At 39.8% G+C, this 17,601-nt stretch overlaps 2 protein-coding genes across 2 annotated transcripts in view; one reads left to right on the forward strand and one right to left on the reverse strand.

Annotated features, from left to right (window-relative positions):
- MSH3 (mutS homolog 3) overlaps positions 1–4,687 on the reverse strand; it is a 209,051-nt gene extending 204,364 nt beyond the window's left edge. Inside the window, exons 1-2 of the mRNA XM_012664615.1 lie at positions 4,416–4,687; positions 2,777–2,897 (exon numbers count right to left, since the gene is read on the reverse strand). Of these exons, the coding sequence (XP_012520069.1) occupies positions 2,777–2,897; positions 4,416–4,616 (322 nt within the window). The 5' untranslated portion in view covers positions 4,617–4,687. The remainder of the gene's footprint in view (positions 1–2,776; positions 2,898–4,415) is intronic.
- The window catches only part of DHFR (dihydrofolate reductase), a 29,094-nt gene continuing 15,906 nt past the window's right edge, over positions 4,414–17,601 (forward strand). Inside the window, exons 1-4 of the mRNA XM_012664614.1 lie at positions 4,414–4,942; positions 5,302–5,351; positions 6,946–7,051; positions 16,245–16,371. Of these exons, the coding sequence (XP_012520068.1) occupies positions 4,857–4,942; positions 5,302–5,351; positions 6,946–7,051; positions 16,245–16,371 (369 nt within the window). The 5' untranslated portion in view covers positions 4,414–4,856. The remainder of the gene's footprint in view (positions 4,943–5,301; positions 5,352–6,945; positions 7,052–16,244; positions 16,372–17,601) is intronic.

The following is a 17,601-nucleotide window of genomic DNA, read 5'->3' on the forward strand; positions in this document are numbered from 1 at the left end:
CAAAAAAGTTTTCCAAATTTGATAAGAACTATAAATCTACAGACCCAAGAAGCTTTAAATGAGCTCCAAACAGCATATAAATAAATATTTAAAAATAAAAACTAGACTAAGGTCCATCAAAATCAAAAACGTGACAATCAATGATTAAGAGAAAATCTTAAGAGCAGCCAGAGAAAAAAGGCATTTTAGAGAAGTCAACCCTAATTAAAAAATACAAAGAAAAAAAACAACAAAAATAAATCTTGATGTGACATACACTAAAGGCTAAGAATCTTTGAAGGAATACTGTGACTCCCTTTCTTCTAAATATATGACTTTTCCAATATATATTTTACCTCGTTTATTATATCATTTATATGAAATACTAAAAAAAAATTTTTGAATCTCTTTTCCAATCTGGATTCCACATTATTCCCTTTATTTTCAAAATACATATTCAAATCACTTTTGAAATGTATGTAAGTTTGCTTGTTAGTATAAAAAGTTTCCTTCCCCTGTGGATCCCAGGTATAAAAAAATAACTTGTAAACTGAAGAGTTAAGAACTGAGGTGAATCTATCCAATATTACCCAAGAATTAAAAGGAATGAATGTACTTTCCAGTAGTCAAAATGATAAAGGCAGAAGGTAAAATGGTAGGTGCCAAGTGCTGCAGGGAGGGAGTAATATGGAGTTACTGTTTAATGGGTACAGAGTTTCAAAATTATAAGATTAAATGATTTCTGGAGACGGATGGTGGTGATGGTTGCACAACAATATAAATGTACTAAATACCACTGAACTATGCACTTAAAAACAGTTAAGATGGTAAATGTTATGGGTATTTTACCACAATAAGAAAATGAAATGAAATTGTTTTAAAAAAGGAATTAAGTATTAATACATGCTACAACATAGATGAACCTTGAAAACACGTTAAGTGAAAGAAACCAATAAAAAAGGCCACATGCTGTATGACTCCATTTATAAGAAACATCCAGAATAGGCAAATCCACAGATAGAAGGCAGATTAGTAGTTGCCAGGGGATGGGGAGTGCTGGGGGTAATGGGGGGTGGCTGCTAATGAGTATAGGGTTTCTTTTTTGGGGTGAAGAAAATGTTCTAAAGTTGATTTTTATGATGGTTGTACAACTCTGGGAATATACTAAAAGCCATTAAATTGTACACGCTAAATGGGTGAACTGTCTGGTATGAGAACTGTATCTTAATAATTACTATTTTTTTAAAAAACTGAGGTGTAGTAGTTACCCAGCTTACAACTAGTCGGTGCTCCTCTCCCTTCTTCCCGAGTGCCACCTGTAATCCAATGTGAAAACATTTCAAGTCTGTTCTCTTATTTCAACAACTTTCAATCTGCACTGTCCTGTGTGGCCTTGGTTAAGTTACTTAACTGTGGTAACTCTTAATTCTCTTCATGTATCACTTACCTCTTCCTGTATGCAAGGAGGACAACAAGGGTTCTTGGGAAGAATAAATGAACTATAAAAAGTTCTAGAACAATGACAGAGTTTTTAAAATAGTGGGTGCTCATTCACTACTTGTAGACCTCAAGAACAGGTCTGTGCAGAGCAATGAAGCTTTAAAGGTAAAAAGACCCAGAGATGCAACATTAGCACATGGCAAATTCTGTCACGTCATGCTTCCTTTCACACCCCCTTCAGAAAGGAAGAGGAGTGAGGTATTGTCAGATTTATTTTTCTCCTTAGCCATACATCTCCATTCCTGTAGTTACTTCATACTAAGGCTGTCATGTTGATCCTAAATCCAAATTTCACCTTTTATGAAAGGATAGATACCTTACATATATCTCCAGTGGACAGACAGAAACCTGCCAAAAACTTACTTAAGTCCTTCACCAAATACCCTCTAAATGAGGGGGACAAAATAAAATCTTGGTGAATTCACGAAAATAAAGGTCATCCTCAAAAAAACAAAGACAGGGAAGGCCCACTAAATTGGGGCCTTTTTTTTTCTTTGTCTCATTCTCTTTACCTAATTTCCTAGGCATAATGAAGAAAGAGAGATTTCTTATCTTCCCTTATCACAAATTCTCCAAGGCCAAAAACTAGAGAGAAGTCTGCTGAACCATCTATACTCAACACACCTCTAGAAGTCCAGAAACTCAAGAATGCTGTTTTTATTCAGTGCCTTTTAGCATACAGAAAGAGCAGCTCCATGCAAAAAAAAAAAAAAAAGGGAGGGGGCAGATCTATATGTCCTGACACATTAAAAATTGTTCAAAATGTTCTGTTAAGTGAAAATAGTTGCTAATTACTATATATAATACAACCTGTAAAATATAATTATTTTAATATTAAACTAATTTGTGGGTCTATGAATGTCCACAAATATATGGGTATAAACAGAAAAATCTGGAAGAACATACAGAGCCTTAAACAATTAGCAGTAGGCCTCACTGAAGGGGAGGGGTATGGGATCTTTTACTGTCTACCTTCCAAATTTCTGTACTGTTTGAAATTTTTATATCAAGAATGCTTACTTTTATTAATATAATCAGAACAAAAATAGCTCGAGGAAAAAAAGAGAAAGTTGGGAGAACTCTAGCTACATTACAGAACTCCAGCTCTACTATCCACCTAACCTCCTACACACATCACCGCCACTCATACAAGGACCACTACTCTCGGGCACAACAGGGACCTTTCTCTGCAACGAAAAATGACACAACTCTCCAACAACCTCCTCTGCACTCTGGAGAATTCAAGAATATCAGAGCCATGACTGTTGAGAAGGAAGAATCATTGCCCAGAACTCACCAGGTTTGCCAGACATTACCAAATCACTTCCTCCTTCCTTTTCTTGGACTTTCTTTGCTTTCTTTTTAACAGGTCCATCATTTTCCAGTGGTCTCTTTTTACTTCTGTCAATTTCTGCAGCCTGTATCAGAAAGGTTAGAAAATGATGTGTTATCTCTATTCTGAGAAGGTTTGATGTATGTTAAATAATTTAAACCTTACATCTGAATGACAGCAAGTTCCTTGCCATCCACTCTTCACAGACTCATCTAATTTTAGCTCTGGAAAGGTCTAAGGGTGAATTGTTTTTACCATCATCAAAGAGAAAATGGAGACTCTGATGACATGGAGGTCACAGGCTCAGTACTTCAAGCCCTTTTAGAACTAATTGAAACCAAGTTTGCTACCTTTCTTTATTCAATCAGCCTTCAGCTATCTCAAATGATAGAATTTGAATAACTTTACTTACATATGATAAATAAAATACATCTAAAACATAACTATCCATTTAGCAAAGGCACAATTACAGAGAAAAGATAGATAATAAAAGAACACTATCATTTTTAAAATGTTAACTGTAATTTAACTGTTTCCTGTGTAAAGGGCTATGCACCACTGAAGATGCAACAAGATTATGAGTTTTTTGTTGTCAGGAAACCTGCCAAAAAATTTACTTAAGTCCTTCACCAAATACCCTCTAAATGATGGGTGCAAAATAAAATCTTGGTGAATTCATGAAAATGTAGGTCACCCCAAAAAAACAAAGACAAGAGAGAAACAATCACTTTAGGGGAGAAATATAAGTGATGGCAACAAGATTTTGAAGCAGTCAATCTGTCACTGGCATTAGGTGACTAAAAGGCAATCTGTAATCCCCTTCCACATCCTCAGTTAGAGAAAACTGTGCAGGGAACCCCAGTAAGGGCTCACTCACCCTTAGGCTTTCTCGTGGCAGTATCCCTGGTTTAAAAAAAGAAAAAAAGAGCGACTGGTGGGCTGGGCATGGTGGCTCACGCCTGTAAGCCTAGCACTCTGGGAGACGGAGACAGGAGGACTGCTTGAGCTCAGGAGTTCGAGACCAGCCTGAGCAAGAGCCAGACCCCGTCTCTATTAAAAACAGAAAACTTAGCCAGGCGCCGTGACGCGTGTCTGTCGTCCCACCCGGGAGGCTGAGGCAAGGAGGATAGATTGAGCCCAGGGGTTTGAGGTTGCAGTGAGCTGTGATGACGCCACGGCACTCTACCCGGGGCGACAGAGCGAGACTCTGTCTCAAAAAAACAAAAAAAAAACAAAGTAAAACTCTTCAACCATCAATCCAGAGAAAAGAGGGACGATGGCGGTTAAAAGATGCATCCCTTGCCCACCGTTTCTCCTCTCATCAGAATGGGAGTCAAAAGACCTGAATCCCCGCCTCAGGCCTGCCAGTAAAAACCTGTGTGACCTTGGCCTCAAGTCTATTGCCATAAACAGAGGTAATAAAACCTTTGACCCACATCTGGTGTAAAGACTCAGCTGTGCTTCTCCCACTCTCCTTCCCCGGCCCCGCCTACTTCTCTTCCAGCCCCATCTCGCGGATCCTCCCGCCACACACACAAGCCCCGCCCCACCCCGCCCCGCCCCCTTTCCCCGAGGGGGCCCGCCCGACCTAGACACAACCCACCACGTGCGGCAGCAACTGGGGCGGGAAAGTGGACGCTGGGGGCGCTGCGGAGTCAGAGTCCGCCTTGTCGGCTGCACCCGTGGGGGAGGAAGTGGGTTTCAGGCTTCCCGTAGACTGGAAAAATCGGCTCAAAATCGCTTGCCCCGCAAGGGCTGGGCCGGGGGCAGCGAGGCTGCCCGACGCAGGCTTCCGGCGAGACATCGCTAGGCGGAGAGTGGCAGCCCCGTGGCAGGGCCGAGCCGGGAGCGCGAGCCCGCGGCCGCAGTTCCCGGGCGTCTGCGGGCGCGAGCACGCCGCGACCCTTGCCGTGCGCTGGGGCGGGGGGCGGGGCCTCGCCTGCACAAATGGGGCTGAGGGGGCGTGGTGGCCGCAGTTTCGCGCCAATCTCGGTCCGGCTTCTGAGAGGCCCGAGTGAGCTCGGTAGTGTTTGCTGGTGCCGCCATGGTTCGTACGCTAAACTGCATCGTCGCTGTGTCCCAGAACATGGGCATTGGCAAGAACGGGGACCTGCCCTGGCCCCCACTCAGGTAGGTTCCGGGCCGGTGGAAGGCGGAGGCTGGCGCAGGCTCCCCTTGATGGAGGCACCTGGGCTGGGGTGCATCGGACCGACTCGCCGAGGGAGGAGGGGGCCGGACCTGCCACCTGAGCGGCAGGAGTGGGTGGGCGCGGGCTGGCGTCCGCCTCTGTAGCGCGGGAGGCCAAGCAGTTGATTTTGGTTCGGATCCTGCTGACACGCGAGGCCTTTGCTCCTTGGCGCCTTGTACTAGAGCAAAGTCCCAGCCCTGGAGGGACACCCCCGTCCCAACCCGCGGGGCACCATTAGGCGCATTAGAGGTCGAACCCATGAATAATGTTCTGAGTAACGCTGTGTTTCTCTAACTTGCAGGAATGAATTCAAGTATTTCCAAAAAATGACCACAACCTCTTCAGTAGAAGGTAATGTGGAATTTTTAAGTAACTGAGGTGCGCGAAGGGTCTTGTTTGAGGAAGCTGACCAATGCAAATGTTATTAAAATAGAAAGTTTTCCATGTTAATCTGTAACTTTTGCTCTTACTGTTGATCTGTATGCAGTTCCCAAGGTTCATTAACCATTTTTTTTTTAAAAAATATTTCTTTGAATCCTTATGTTAGTGCAGGCACAATTTAGGTATTGGGCTAAATTGGCAACTGGGTAGAGGCTTCAGTGGAGGTTAGCGCTCCCAAAGGAGACCAGAAGAGGCCTTTAGAACAGCTGCTGGAAGAGATAAGGCCTGAACGAGAGCAGTGGACAAGAGAGGATGAAAATTTTTAAAACGATTACATGATGCTCGATTTAGAACATCCGAAATTTAAAAGTGATGCATAAAAGCATCAAGGATGAACTCTCTGATTTTCTGTTTGAGAGTTTGGATGGCATAGAGAATAAAGGAGTAGAAAACTGTGTGCAATTGTAATGACAAGGCACCTGTAGGACATCAAGGATAATTTCAAGCACAGGGAACTGCATGAGTTGAACCATTGAAGAGAAGGGGATAACCAAGGACAAGAATATGGGGGTGAAGGGATACCCCATTTAAAACCTAAGATATGTGTATTTATGGGGTCACAAGAAGTAGAATGGCAGAGAAAACAGAAACAGAAAGGAGCAGATGATACATAAGTTTAATGGGACAGATACAAGACCCTTGTATTTGGCACTTAGGTTACTGGCAGAAAATCTAGTGACTCTAATTACATGATTACAATTGATTAAAAGTAAATATTGGATATAAATTGGATAAAGCCAAAGGGGGAAAATACTTATATTTAGTTGATGAGTGATAAATGTGAATTTTGGTAAAAATCTTTTAAGGTTTAATTTTTTTAAAGGAGATCCACTAGTTGCCAAAATGACAAATTGTATCTATGCACATATATACAGTAAGTATTCATTTAACCTCATGGACGGGTCCTTGGAAACTGTGACTTTAAGTGAAGTAATGTATTAATATAATGAAACCATTTTACCGTAGGCTAATTGATATAAAGAAGAGTTAAGTTCCTGTGGCATATTTCTTATCACAAAAACATCACCAAACTTCTAAAGACAGACCCCCAACACTTCTAATATTACATATTGAAATAAATGTGAGCTATACATACATTTAAGAAAGATTAATAAAAAACAGTAAGATAATAATTTACCGACTTATTCCATTTCAGGATTGTGGGTAGCCAGCACCTGTCCTGGCAGTTCAGGGTACACTCACACACACACACCTACCCACACTCAGACAGGGACAGTTTAACACTCTAATTCAGCTAACGTGCTCATCTTCGGGATGTGGGAGGAAACCAGGGTACCTGGAGAAAACCCACACAAACATGGGGACAATGTGCAAACTCCACGCAGACAGTGGCCCCAGCCAGGAATCAATTATTTTTCTCATCAACATTATAACAAAACCATGTGGAGTGAAGCAATGTTATTTGAAGACCTGCTATATATAAATATATGAAAAAATATATATAGCCTCAAAATATAATTATCCTTTCTATATAATTTTATAGGTAAACAGAATCTGGTGATTATGGGTAGGAAGACCTGGTTCTCCATTCCTGAAAAGAATCGACCTTTAAAGGACAGAATTAATGTAGTTCTTAGTAGAGAACTCAAGTAAGTACTGTAACATAAATAACATTTTTGTAGTTTCACATAAAATCAAAATACCTATGTTTTGGGACTTGCTAAAATTAAGTGACAATCCCCCTTGGATCCACCCCTAAATGTAATAAGACGTGAATTTTATGATGGGCTGAAACAGGTCATGATCTTCTGCCTAGTAAGCTACAATACCCAAATAATACTTCGTACTTCTGTTCATTACCCAGTGTCTGAAGGTAAAAATTTTCAAAGTATTGAAATGGTCCTAGGGATCATGGGAAGGAGGGGGTGTCTCCAGTTGGCCTATGCTAAGAATTTTCCTGCCCTCCAATCTAACATTGCAGTAGATAGTTCCTGATGCCTGGAAATGCCCAGGGGGCTGGGAGGTGGAGGGATAATCACATTAAGATTGCCTAAGAAGTCAATTCCAGTGGTTTGACGTTTACCATGGCTTCCATGTTATTTACTCCATGTGTGATATATTCTAATTTCTATTTTGTTTATTTTTGTTGTTGATGACATTGGTCCTAACCCACTAAAACAACTTCCTGAACCTTAGGAGGTTTTTCTTTTAGGAGGAGGGCTTTGACCAAAATTGGACCTAAGGGAAAGTTCAGGGCCTGGAATGTTAACCACCCTTTCTTAAATTGATAATGTAATCACCAAAAAAAAATGCAGTATCCTAGGCACTACTTGCTTGAGAACAATGTTCATAATATTCCTTTCCCATGTATGTATATTAATGAGGGTTCAACCAGAGAAGCAAACCTAGTAAAAGATGTTTGTATATGTATATATATTAACGAGTTTTATTGCAAGGAATTGGCCTATGCAATTGCAGGGGTTGGCTAGGTGACTCCAAAAATCTATAGGGCAGGCCATCAAGAAGGGCAGGCTGGAAATCTTCAGCAGGGACTAAAGCTACACCGGGGAAATCTTTTCTTCAGGGAACCCTCAACTCAGCTCTTAAGGCCTTTCAACTGATTGAATCAGGCTCACCCAGATTAAAGTCAATGAATTGTAGATGTAATCACATCTACAAAATACTCTTACAGCAACACCCAGATTAGTGTCTGAATAAGAGGGTTGGGGGGATAGGGACTGTAGCCTAGCCAGGTTTAACACCATGGGAAAGAAAAAATATTACACAGCTTATCTGCTAAGGGGATTCAGGCTTACATAGATTTTTTCCCAAATTCCTCCTCCAATGGCATAAGTAAAAACCTAGAAGAAAGTGTATCAGAATATTTGCATTGATTGCCTCTGGGTGATGGGGAATTTGTTGATGTGCATCTTGCCATCTGCTTCCATCTTCATGCTGTTCTTTCTCTTGGTTGCTAGGATATTCTGATTATCTTCTTCCTTGGCAGAATTGAGATTCACAGACTATATTGCCATTCCCAGACATTCTTTAATAGCATTTTTGAATACTACTCGTTTATTTATGGCTAGCTTGAGCTAAAACAAACATAAAGAAATCTCAGTGGGGGAGATGTTCAGTTGAGCCAGCGTTTCTCCTCAAATGGTGAGTCTAATTTCTTCATTATGACACCCCCTGTGGTGTGTGTAATTGGATTTGGTTACTTATATATAAGATTTGTTGGTGTATTTCACTTTTTTTTTTTTTAAGCTGAGAAAATTTAAAGTCTTTATTATTAAGCATGCCAGGGAAGTAGTGACACCAGTTAGTAAAAAATATCAGAGTTCATTTTTTTGTCCTTCCCTACTTGCTGGTCAGTACCATACATATACTGAGTACCAGTATATACTAAGAATATACTAGAAATGAATATACTACAAATCACTGAACTGTACACTTAAAAGGGTGACTTGTATGATGTGTGGTTTATATCTCAGTAAAGTGGTTTTAAAGTCTTTGGAACCAAAAATTAAAGAAATTTTACTGCAGTGCTGTAGCCTTGACACCATCCTTAGAAAATCCCTAGTTATCTCCATATGATATGTTATAGTCTCCAATCCATGAAAGTTAACTAAATTTCATCGTGTATTAATTTTTATGATCTCACTATCATATTCTCCACAGTGATTAATACCTTCTCTTCTTCCCCACCGCTCACACACTTAGTATAGCAAACACTGACTGACCTGGCTTCTTATATGTGCAATGGCATCTAGTAACTTTGTGGCATTTGGCAGGTTGCAAGTAAGTCTTGGTGAACCTCAGTTTCCTTACCTACTAAATGGGATTAATGATGACGACTTCTTACGGTGATTTTGAAGATTCACTGCAATTTTGTATATAAAGTTTCTGGCACATAGAAAGGTACAGCTATCAGTTCTACACCCAGCCTCCATCTACTTTACAGCTGATAGAAAATATTAACATTCATAAGATCACACTGAAACACTGATCTCATTTCACCTTAACATATCAATTTATTCTTGCGAACCTGAGACAGAAATCTCCTCCTACCTAAATCAACTCTCTCCTTCCCCACTGTATTCTACATTCTGTTTTTTTCTGTCTTTGGCACTTTGTTCCTTTGTCCCACTCTATAGTATTTTAAACTTCACTGCAGGTTACTTTTTTTCTACCTTCAACTTTCTCAGAGCTTTCTTGTAAATAACTTAGTATAACCTTCAGCAATTCTATAGTAGTGTGTCGTGTCTGTGCTTATGCACATATTTTTCTCCTTTGACACTCAGCTAAGGAATCATGCCACGAAGAGTTCTTTCATCAACCTACCCTTCTATTCTCCTATAGCATCCTCTGCACGACTGCATTATATGTCTTTTCATACTTTGTGGCCACTTCTGAGCTCTTTCTCTGCCATCATGATTTTTGGGGGGTATAGGACTGTATATTTTATCTATTCATCAAAGTAAAGGTAGTCGCACAAATTTTTGGTTTCCCAGTACATATAAAAGTTTATGCTATAGTCTGTTAGGTGTGCAATAGCATTTTGTCTAAAAAAAAAAAAAACTGTATACGTTAATGAAAAAATACTTTATTGCCTAAAAATATTAACAATCATCTGAGTCTTCAGGGATTCATAATCTTTGGGCTGGTGGGGGATCTTGCCTCAATGTTGATGGCTGCTGATTGATCAAGTTGGTGGTTGCTGAAGGTTGGGGTGGCTGTGGCAATTTCTTTAAATAAGACAACACTGAAGTTTGCCGTGTCTATTAACTCTACCTTTCACCAAAGATGTCTGTTTAGCATGCAATGCTATTTGATAGCATTTTACCAACAATAGAAGTTCTTTCAAAATGGGAGTCAGTTGTCTCAAACCTTGGCTCTGCTTTATCAGCTAAGTTTATGTGATATTCCAAACCATTTGTTGTCATTTTAGCAATGACCACAGCATCTTCAAGAGGAGTAGATTCCATCTCAAAAAACTACTTTCTTTGCTCATCCATAAGAAGCAGCTTCTCATCCCTTAAAATTTTATCATGAGATTGCAGCAATTCAGTCACATCTTCAGGCTCCACTTCTAATTCTAGTTCTCTTGCTGTTTCCACCACATCTACAGTTACCTCCTCCACAGAAGTTTTCAATAGCTCAAAGTCACCCATGAGAAACTTATTCCAAACTCCTGTTTTGATATTTTGACTTCCCATGAAACATGAGTGTGTTTATTTGTACAAATTTATGGGGTACAAGAGAAATTTTGTTGCATGTATATAATACATTGTGATTAAGTCAGGGGATTTAATGTATCCATCACCCAAGTACAATACATTTTTGTTAAGTATAGTCACTCTACTCTGCTAACAAACATTGTATTTATTCCTTCTATCTGACTGTATGTTTTACCTTTTATCCCATATCTCCTCATCCTCCCCGCTTCCTTCCACTTACTCTTCCCAGTGTCAGTCTCTGTTACCTATTACCCCCAGGTGATCAAATTTTTTAGTTCCCACATGGACATATGAACATGCAATATTGGTCTTGTGCCTGGCTTCTTTCACTTAAGATAATAATTTCCAATTCCATCCATGTTGCTGTAAATGCAGGATTTCATTGTTTTCTGTGGCTGAGTAGTATTCCATTGTATATATTTACCACGTTTTCTTTATCCATTAATCCATTGATGAACTCTCGGGTTGATTCCATATCTTTACTATTGTGAATGGTTCAGCATTAAACATGGGATTGTAGGTATCCCTTTGATGCTGATTTCTTTTCCTTTGGGTAAATACCCAGTAGTTGGATTGCTAAATCAAACGTTAATTCTATTTTTCGTTTTTTTGGGGTATCTCCATACGGTTTTCCAGAGTGGCTGTACTAGTTGACATTCCCACTAACAGTGTTTAAGAGTTCCCATTTCTCCACAGTATCACCAACGCCTGTTATTCTTTGTCTTTTTAATAATAGCCATTCTGATTGGGGAGAGATAATATCTATCTCATTGTGGTTTTGATTTACATTTTTCGATTAGTAATATTGAGTATTTTTTCACATACCAGTACCATGCTATTTTGGTTTCTATAGCCTTGTGATATAACTTAAAGTCAGGTAATGTGATACTTCCAGCTTTGTTCTTTTTGCTCAGGATTGCTTTGGCTATTTGGGCTCTTTTTGTTCCATATGCAGTTTAGGATTATTTTTTCTAGATCTGTGAAAAATGACATTGGTATTTTAAAGAGAATTATGTTGAATCTGTAAACGACTTTGGCCAGTATGGACATTTTAACAACGTTGATTCTTCTAATCCATAAGCATGTGATATTTTTTCATTCGTTTGTGTCATGTATGATTTCTTTCATCAGTGTTTTATAGTTCTCATTATAGAGATGTTTTGCCTCCTTGGTTAAGTATATTCCTAGGTATTTTATTTATTTATTTATTGTTAAATATTGTAAATGATACTGAGTTCTTGATTTGACCCTCAGCTTGACTGCTATTACTGTATAGAAATTCTACTGACTTATGTACATTAATTTTGTAACCTGAAATTTTATTGAATTTATTTATCAATTCTTGGAGTCTTTTGGTGGGTCTTTAGAGTTTTCTAGATTTAAGATCGTATCATTGGCCAAGGGGGATAGTTCAACCTCCTCTTTCCAGATTTTGGATACCTTTTATTTCTTTCTCTTGCGTGATTGCTCTGGCTAGGACTTCCAGCTGAGAGTAAGATACTGAAGTCCACCACTGTCATTGTATTGCAGTCTGCCTCTTTCTTTAGATCTAGTAATACTTGCTTTATGAATCTGGGTGCTCCAGTGTTGGGTACATAAATATTTAGAATTGTTATATTCTCTTGCTAGATTGATCCCTTTGTCATTATATAACAACCTTCCTTCTTTGTCTTTTTTATTTTGGTTTTTTGTTTGTTTTGGTTTTGGTTTTTGCTCTTCTTGACTTAGTCTGTTTTATCTAAATCCTGTTCACTGTTGGTTTACATTTGCATGGACCATCTTTTTCCATCCCTTTACTTTCAGTCTATGTGTCTTTACTGGTAAGATAAACTTCTTGTAAGCAGCATATAGTTGGATTGTGTTGTTTCATCCATTCAACCACTTTATATCTTTTAAGTGGAGAATTTATCCATGTATGGTCAAGGTTATTACTGATATGTCAGGCTTTGTTCCTGTCATTGGTGAATGTCTAAGTCTCTTGCTAGACTTGAAGTTTTCATATATTTGCTAAATAGGTTTTCTAATTCTCTCTCTGTTCCTCTGCCCTCAGGGATACCACTAATTCAAATATTCAGTTGCTTTATATTGTCCCAGATGGCATGAAGGCTTTGCTCACTCTTTTAAATTCTTTTTTATTTTTGTCTGACCGGATTATTTCAAAAGTGATAATAATCATTTCTTATTTTTAAATTTACTTTCATAGGGAAGGACTTTTTCCTGACAATGTATGCATGGTGTTTGTTGGGTAGGATACTTTGGCTTTGATTCTGGGTGTGTACAGTAGTCTCTGTATGATTTCTTTAGCTATAAACAACATTAGTAGCATCTGTGACTTCCTCAGTGGGTTAGTATGCAGTTCTTACTGGAGGTCATGATAAACTTGTGCTGGGGACTAGGATGCCGGGTGGCCCAGTCTTCAGGCCCCAGTGCGGGCACCGTTGGGTTGAGCATGCCTATCTTTGCGTCCCAGGGTGATGTACAGTCTCCCCTGTGTGGGCAGTTTCTCAGGCCCCTGGGCAGCTGGTATGGCATACCAGTAGCAGTAGCAGTGGCAGGCCAATTATCTGGGTCCCAAGTGGTGGTGTGTCAATGTTGGCATTGCCTGCAATGGGCTGGGTGGGCCATTCTCCAGATCCACAGGTGGTGCCTGCAGGTAGGTTCCAGCTGAGATGGTAGCAGCCAGGAGTTTAATCCCAACAATAGCCCCTTGGGTGGAGTACTTAGGTGTCCAAGGTGCTGGATTAGAGTGAGCAATCCCCAGGATCTTGGGCTGTGTGCTCCATCTTGGGAGTGAGGGGTGAATCTGTATTGGATGGGCTTGTGCTCAGGCCTCCCAGTGGTGAGAGTAGGCACCAGCCATGGTGGGTAGACCAAGGTAGAGTGCTTAGATGAGGAGTGGTAGCAGCCATGCTGAGGCCTTGCCACTGTAGAGAGTGGGGGCGTCCTCCATGGCCACAGCCTGGGCCAGCAGGTGGAGAATGCACATCCCTCTCACACCCCAGTCCCAGCAGCACTAGGTCACACCTAGCTCAAGGTCTCACTCTGTCTCTGTCACCCAGGCTAGAGTGCAGTGGCGTCATCATAGCTCACTGCAACTGTAAACTCCTGGGCTCAAGTGATCCTCCTACCTCACTCAGCCTCCCAAGTAGCTGGGACTACAGGTATGGACCACCACACCCAGCTAGTTTTTTTTTCTATTTTTTTGCAAAGACGGGGGTCTTACTCTTGCTCATGCTGGTTTTGAACTTCTGACCTCAAGCCATCCTCCTGCCTCAGTCTCCCAAAATGATAGGATTACAGGCGTGAGCCACCGCGCCCAACCTAGGGTTTGTGCTGTGAAGGGGCTGATGAACTCTCAAACATTAGCTTAAATTTTTTGCTCATTCTTTTTTACTCATCTCAAAGTTCAGTGTTCCTGTGAAACTTATTTCTAAACTACTAAATAACATTCTGCAGAAGCATTTCCTCCATGCCATTCTTTGCTGTAACTTAAATCTAAAACAAATCTTTAACCTTTTCCTTGTTTTCTTTTACAGACTCACTACAAAAGGGCAAGGAAGTAGTCTTCACCTAATCCCTTGAGCCATTTTTAAGACACTGTTCCACAATATTTAAAAATTATTGCCCCCTTCATTTAAAGTCCACGCCAACTGTTTATCACTTTCTAAGTCATGCTGCTATTATCCACCAACTTCTAGGATACCTCTTCCAATTTTCCTCACATGTCAGTTCCTTAATCGCCATTTTCCATTCTATTCTGTTTCCTGTCCTCAATTCTGACTTTAACATCCACAATTGCTAAAACTGTCCTAACTCTGTTTTGGTCATCCTAGACTTTGTTAACTAGACTGTCTTCTCCCCCAACTCCAAATCTTTGTATCTCCTAGATTCAATTCTCTCCAAGAACAGCCCAGTCCAACCTGTAACTGCCCTGATACCTTAGAAGATACCTTTCCTCATTTAACTTCTCCCTGGCCTCCATGTCTTTTTCCAGCCTGAAACAAAGTATATTCTTTGCTCTTATAAAAATTACAAAGAGTGAAATAAGTATAGTACATAAAAGGAGGAGAGGGAGGAGGGAACCAAGAGAATGAATAGTCCACATTAGTTATTGATTAATCATTGTTTTAACTACTGGTTTAAAGGCAATCATATAATATTTTTAAAGCACCAGGCTAAGAACTTGACATTGAATTATAATTTCTGTTCTGCATGTAATTACTATGAAAGCCTAGTTCTACATGTTTCCTCATTTATAAAGGGAAGAGCAACTCCCACCCTCCCCTCCCCTGAAAGAAAAGTTTTGGAGGTTGGGAGAGATTGAGCTAGTCAACATAAACGTTGAAATTAATTAACTTTTTCCCTTTTGGATTTTTAACTACATAACTAATAACAAGCTCATTTTTTAATACTTCACCCATTTCTGTATTGTTTGACGGAATCGGGAGCATTCAGGGCGGTGTGGCCGTAGACCATTTCTGTATTGTTTGAAATGTAAAAATCCATTCCCACTTCCAAAGGTAACCACATATTAACACTCTGAGTATCATTCCAAACTTTTCTGCAGTCATTCAGACTTTTTCTGATATCTTCTTGTGAAAATTTTTAAACGTACAGAAAAAACTTGACAGTAAACAGTCGAATACCCACCACCTAGATTCTACCATTAACATTTTACTGTGCTGGCTTCATCACATATCCAGCCAGCTATCTTGTTTGTCTGCATTTCAAAATAAATTGCAGACATTAGTATACTTCCCCCTAATACTTCACCATTCATATTGTTAACTAGAATTCAGTGATTCTTTACAGTTATTTCTTTTGAAGTAAATATGACATAATGAGATACACAAGTCTTACGTGTACATTTGCTAAGTTTTCACAAATACACACACCTGTGAAACCCTAGCCCTGTTAAAAATATAGAATATTACCTTCACCCCCAGAAACTTCCCTCATGCTCTGTCCCAGGTAATCTTTATCCCACTCCACAGACAACTACTGTTCTGTCTTCCACCACAGATATCACGAGGTATCACATATGGTTTTGTTTTTTGATTCGTTGTGAACCATAGATGCACATATGTAGGTTGAATTACTGGTCATCGGCCAAACTGATGTTAAGTGCTTTCTGTTGAAAGGATTCATATTTATGATGATTTTAGTTTTATAATCACTGTTTTCTACCCACATTATTTGAATAATATGGATGAGTTTTACAAAAACTGTGTGATTCTTGGCCCGGCTCGGTGGCTCATGCCTGTAATCCTAGCACTCTGGGAGGCCAAGGCGGGCAGATCGTTTGAGTCAGGAGTTTGAGACCAGTCTGAGCAAGAGTGAGACCCTGTCTCTACTTAAAAAATAGAAAAGAAATTATCTAGACAACTAAAAATATATAGAAAAAAAATTAGCTGGGCATGGTGGTGCATACCTGTAGTCCCAGCTACTCGGGAGGCTGAGGCAGGAGGATTGCTTGAGCCCAGGAGTTTGAGGTTGCAGTGAGCTAGGCTGATGCCACGGCACTCTAGCCCGGGCAACAGAGTGAGACTCTGTCTCAAAAAAACAAAACTGTAATTTTTTTTTTTTTTTTTTTTTACCTCAGGGAACCTCCACAAGGAGCTCATTTTGTTGCTAAAAGTCTGGATGATGCCTTAAAACTTACCGAGCAACCAGAATTAGCAAATAAAGTAGACATGGTTTGGATAGTGGGAGGCAGTTCTGTTTATAAGGTAAGTAAAGTTACCTGTAAATGTAAAGAAATGTTCTACCTTACTTTGTTTCAGCTTCCCTGCCATTTAAAGGGGGATGGAGGGGCATAACCCATTGTCCAACCCTTAAAAAAATTAAGCCATAGACATAGGAAGCAGCCCATTATCCCTATATAAATCAGACATGTTGTCAATTTAAATTATTCATTGTTTCATACTATCATACAAACTAAGTAAAAACACAAAAGTAAATGTCTTAACTCTGTACTAATCTATTTTATTTATCTTTTTAATTGACAAATAATTGTATATATTGTGTGCAACATGTTTTGAAATGTATACATTGTAGAATGGCTAAATCAAGCTAATTAACATTTGCATTACCTCACTTATTCTTTGTGGTGATAATAGTTAAAATCTACTGTCAGCAGGCCGGGCGCGGTGGCTCAAGCCTGTAATCCTAGCACTCTGGAAGGCCGAGGCGGGCGGATTGTTTGAGCTCAAGAGTTCGAAACCAGCCTGAGAAAGAGGGAGACCCCCGTCTCTACTAAAAATAGAAAGAAATTAATCGGATAACTAAAAATATACAGAAAAAATTAGCCGGGCGTGGTGGCGCATGCCTGTAGTCCCAGCTACTCGGGAGGCTGAGGCAGAAGGATTGCTTGAGCCCAGGAGTTTGAGGTTGCTGTGAGCTAGGCTGATGCCACGGCACTCTAGCCCGGGCAACACAGTGAGACTCTGCAACACAGTGAGACTCTGTCTCAAAAAAAAAATCTGTCAGCAATTTTTCAAGAATACAATACATTGTTATTAACTATAGTCACTGTGTTGTACATCTCTTGAACTTACTCCTCCTATCTAACAAATTTCATGTCCTTTAACACCTCCCCATTTATCAGTCAATTTTCAAATCAAAATAGTTGATATTTCCAATTTGATAGCCATTCTCGATCCTTCCCTGAGAATGGTACTTGCACTGTACTATTTTCTACTCCCTGGATTTGCCCTAGATACACTGAGTTATCCCTTTTTCTTCCAGGCTAAATAAGTCTCTTACTGAGGAAGGGAGTGGGTTCTCAATTGAAGGACACGAACTAGATGTATATGAATTTGTTAAAAGCAGGAAAATTTTTGTCATTTTCATATAATGTGAGGGCATAGGGGAAGGATTGCATGATTTTGTAACATAAAGAGAAATGGTATGTAAAAGAGAAGTTTGTTTTTTTTTTTTAATACCAAATGACTTCCAGC

The sequence above is a fragment of the Propithecus coquereli genome, unplaced genomic scaffold (genome assembly GCF_000956105.1).
Source record: "Propithecus coquereli isolate 6110/MARCELLA unplaced genomic scaffold, Pcoq_1.0 Scaffold9, whole genome shotgun sequence".
NCBI classification, from domain to species: Eukaryota; Metazoa; Chordata; class Mammalia; order Primates; family Indriidae; genus Propithecus; species Propithecus coquereli.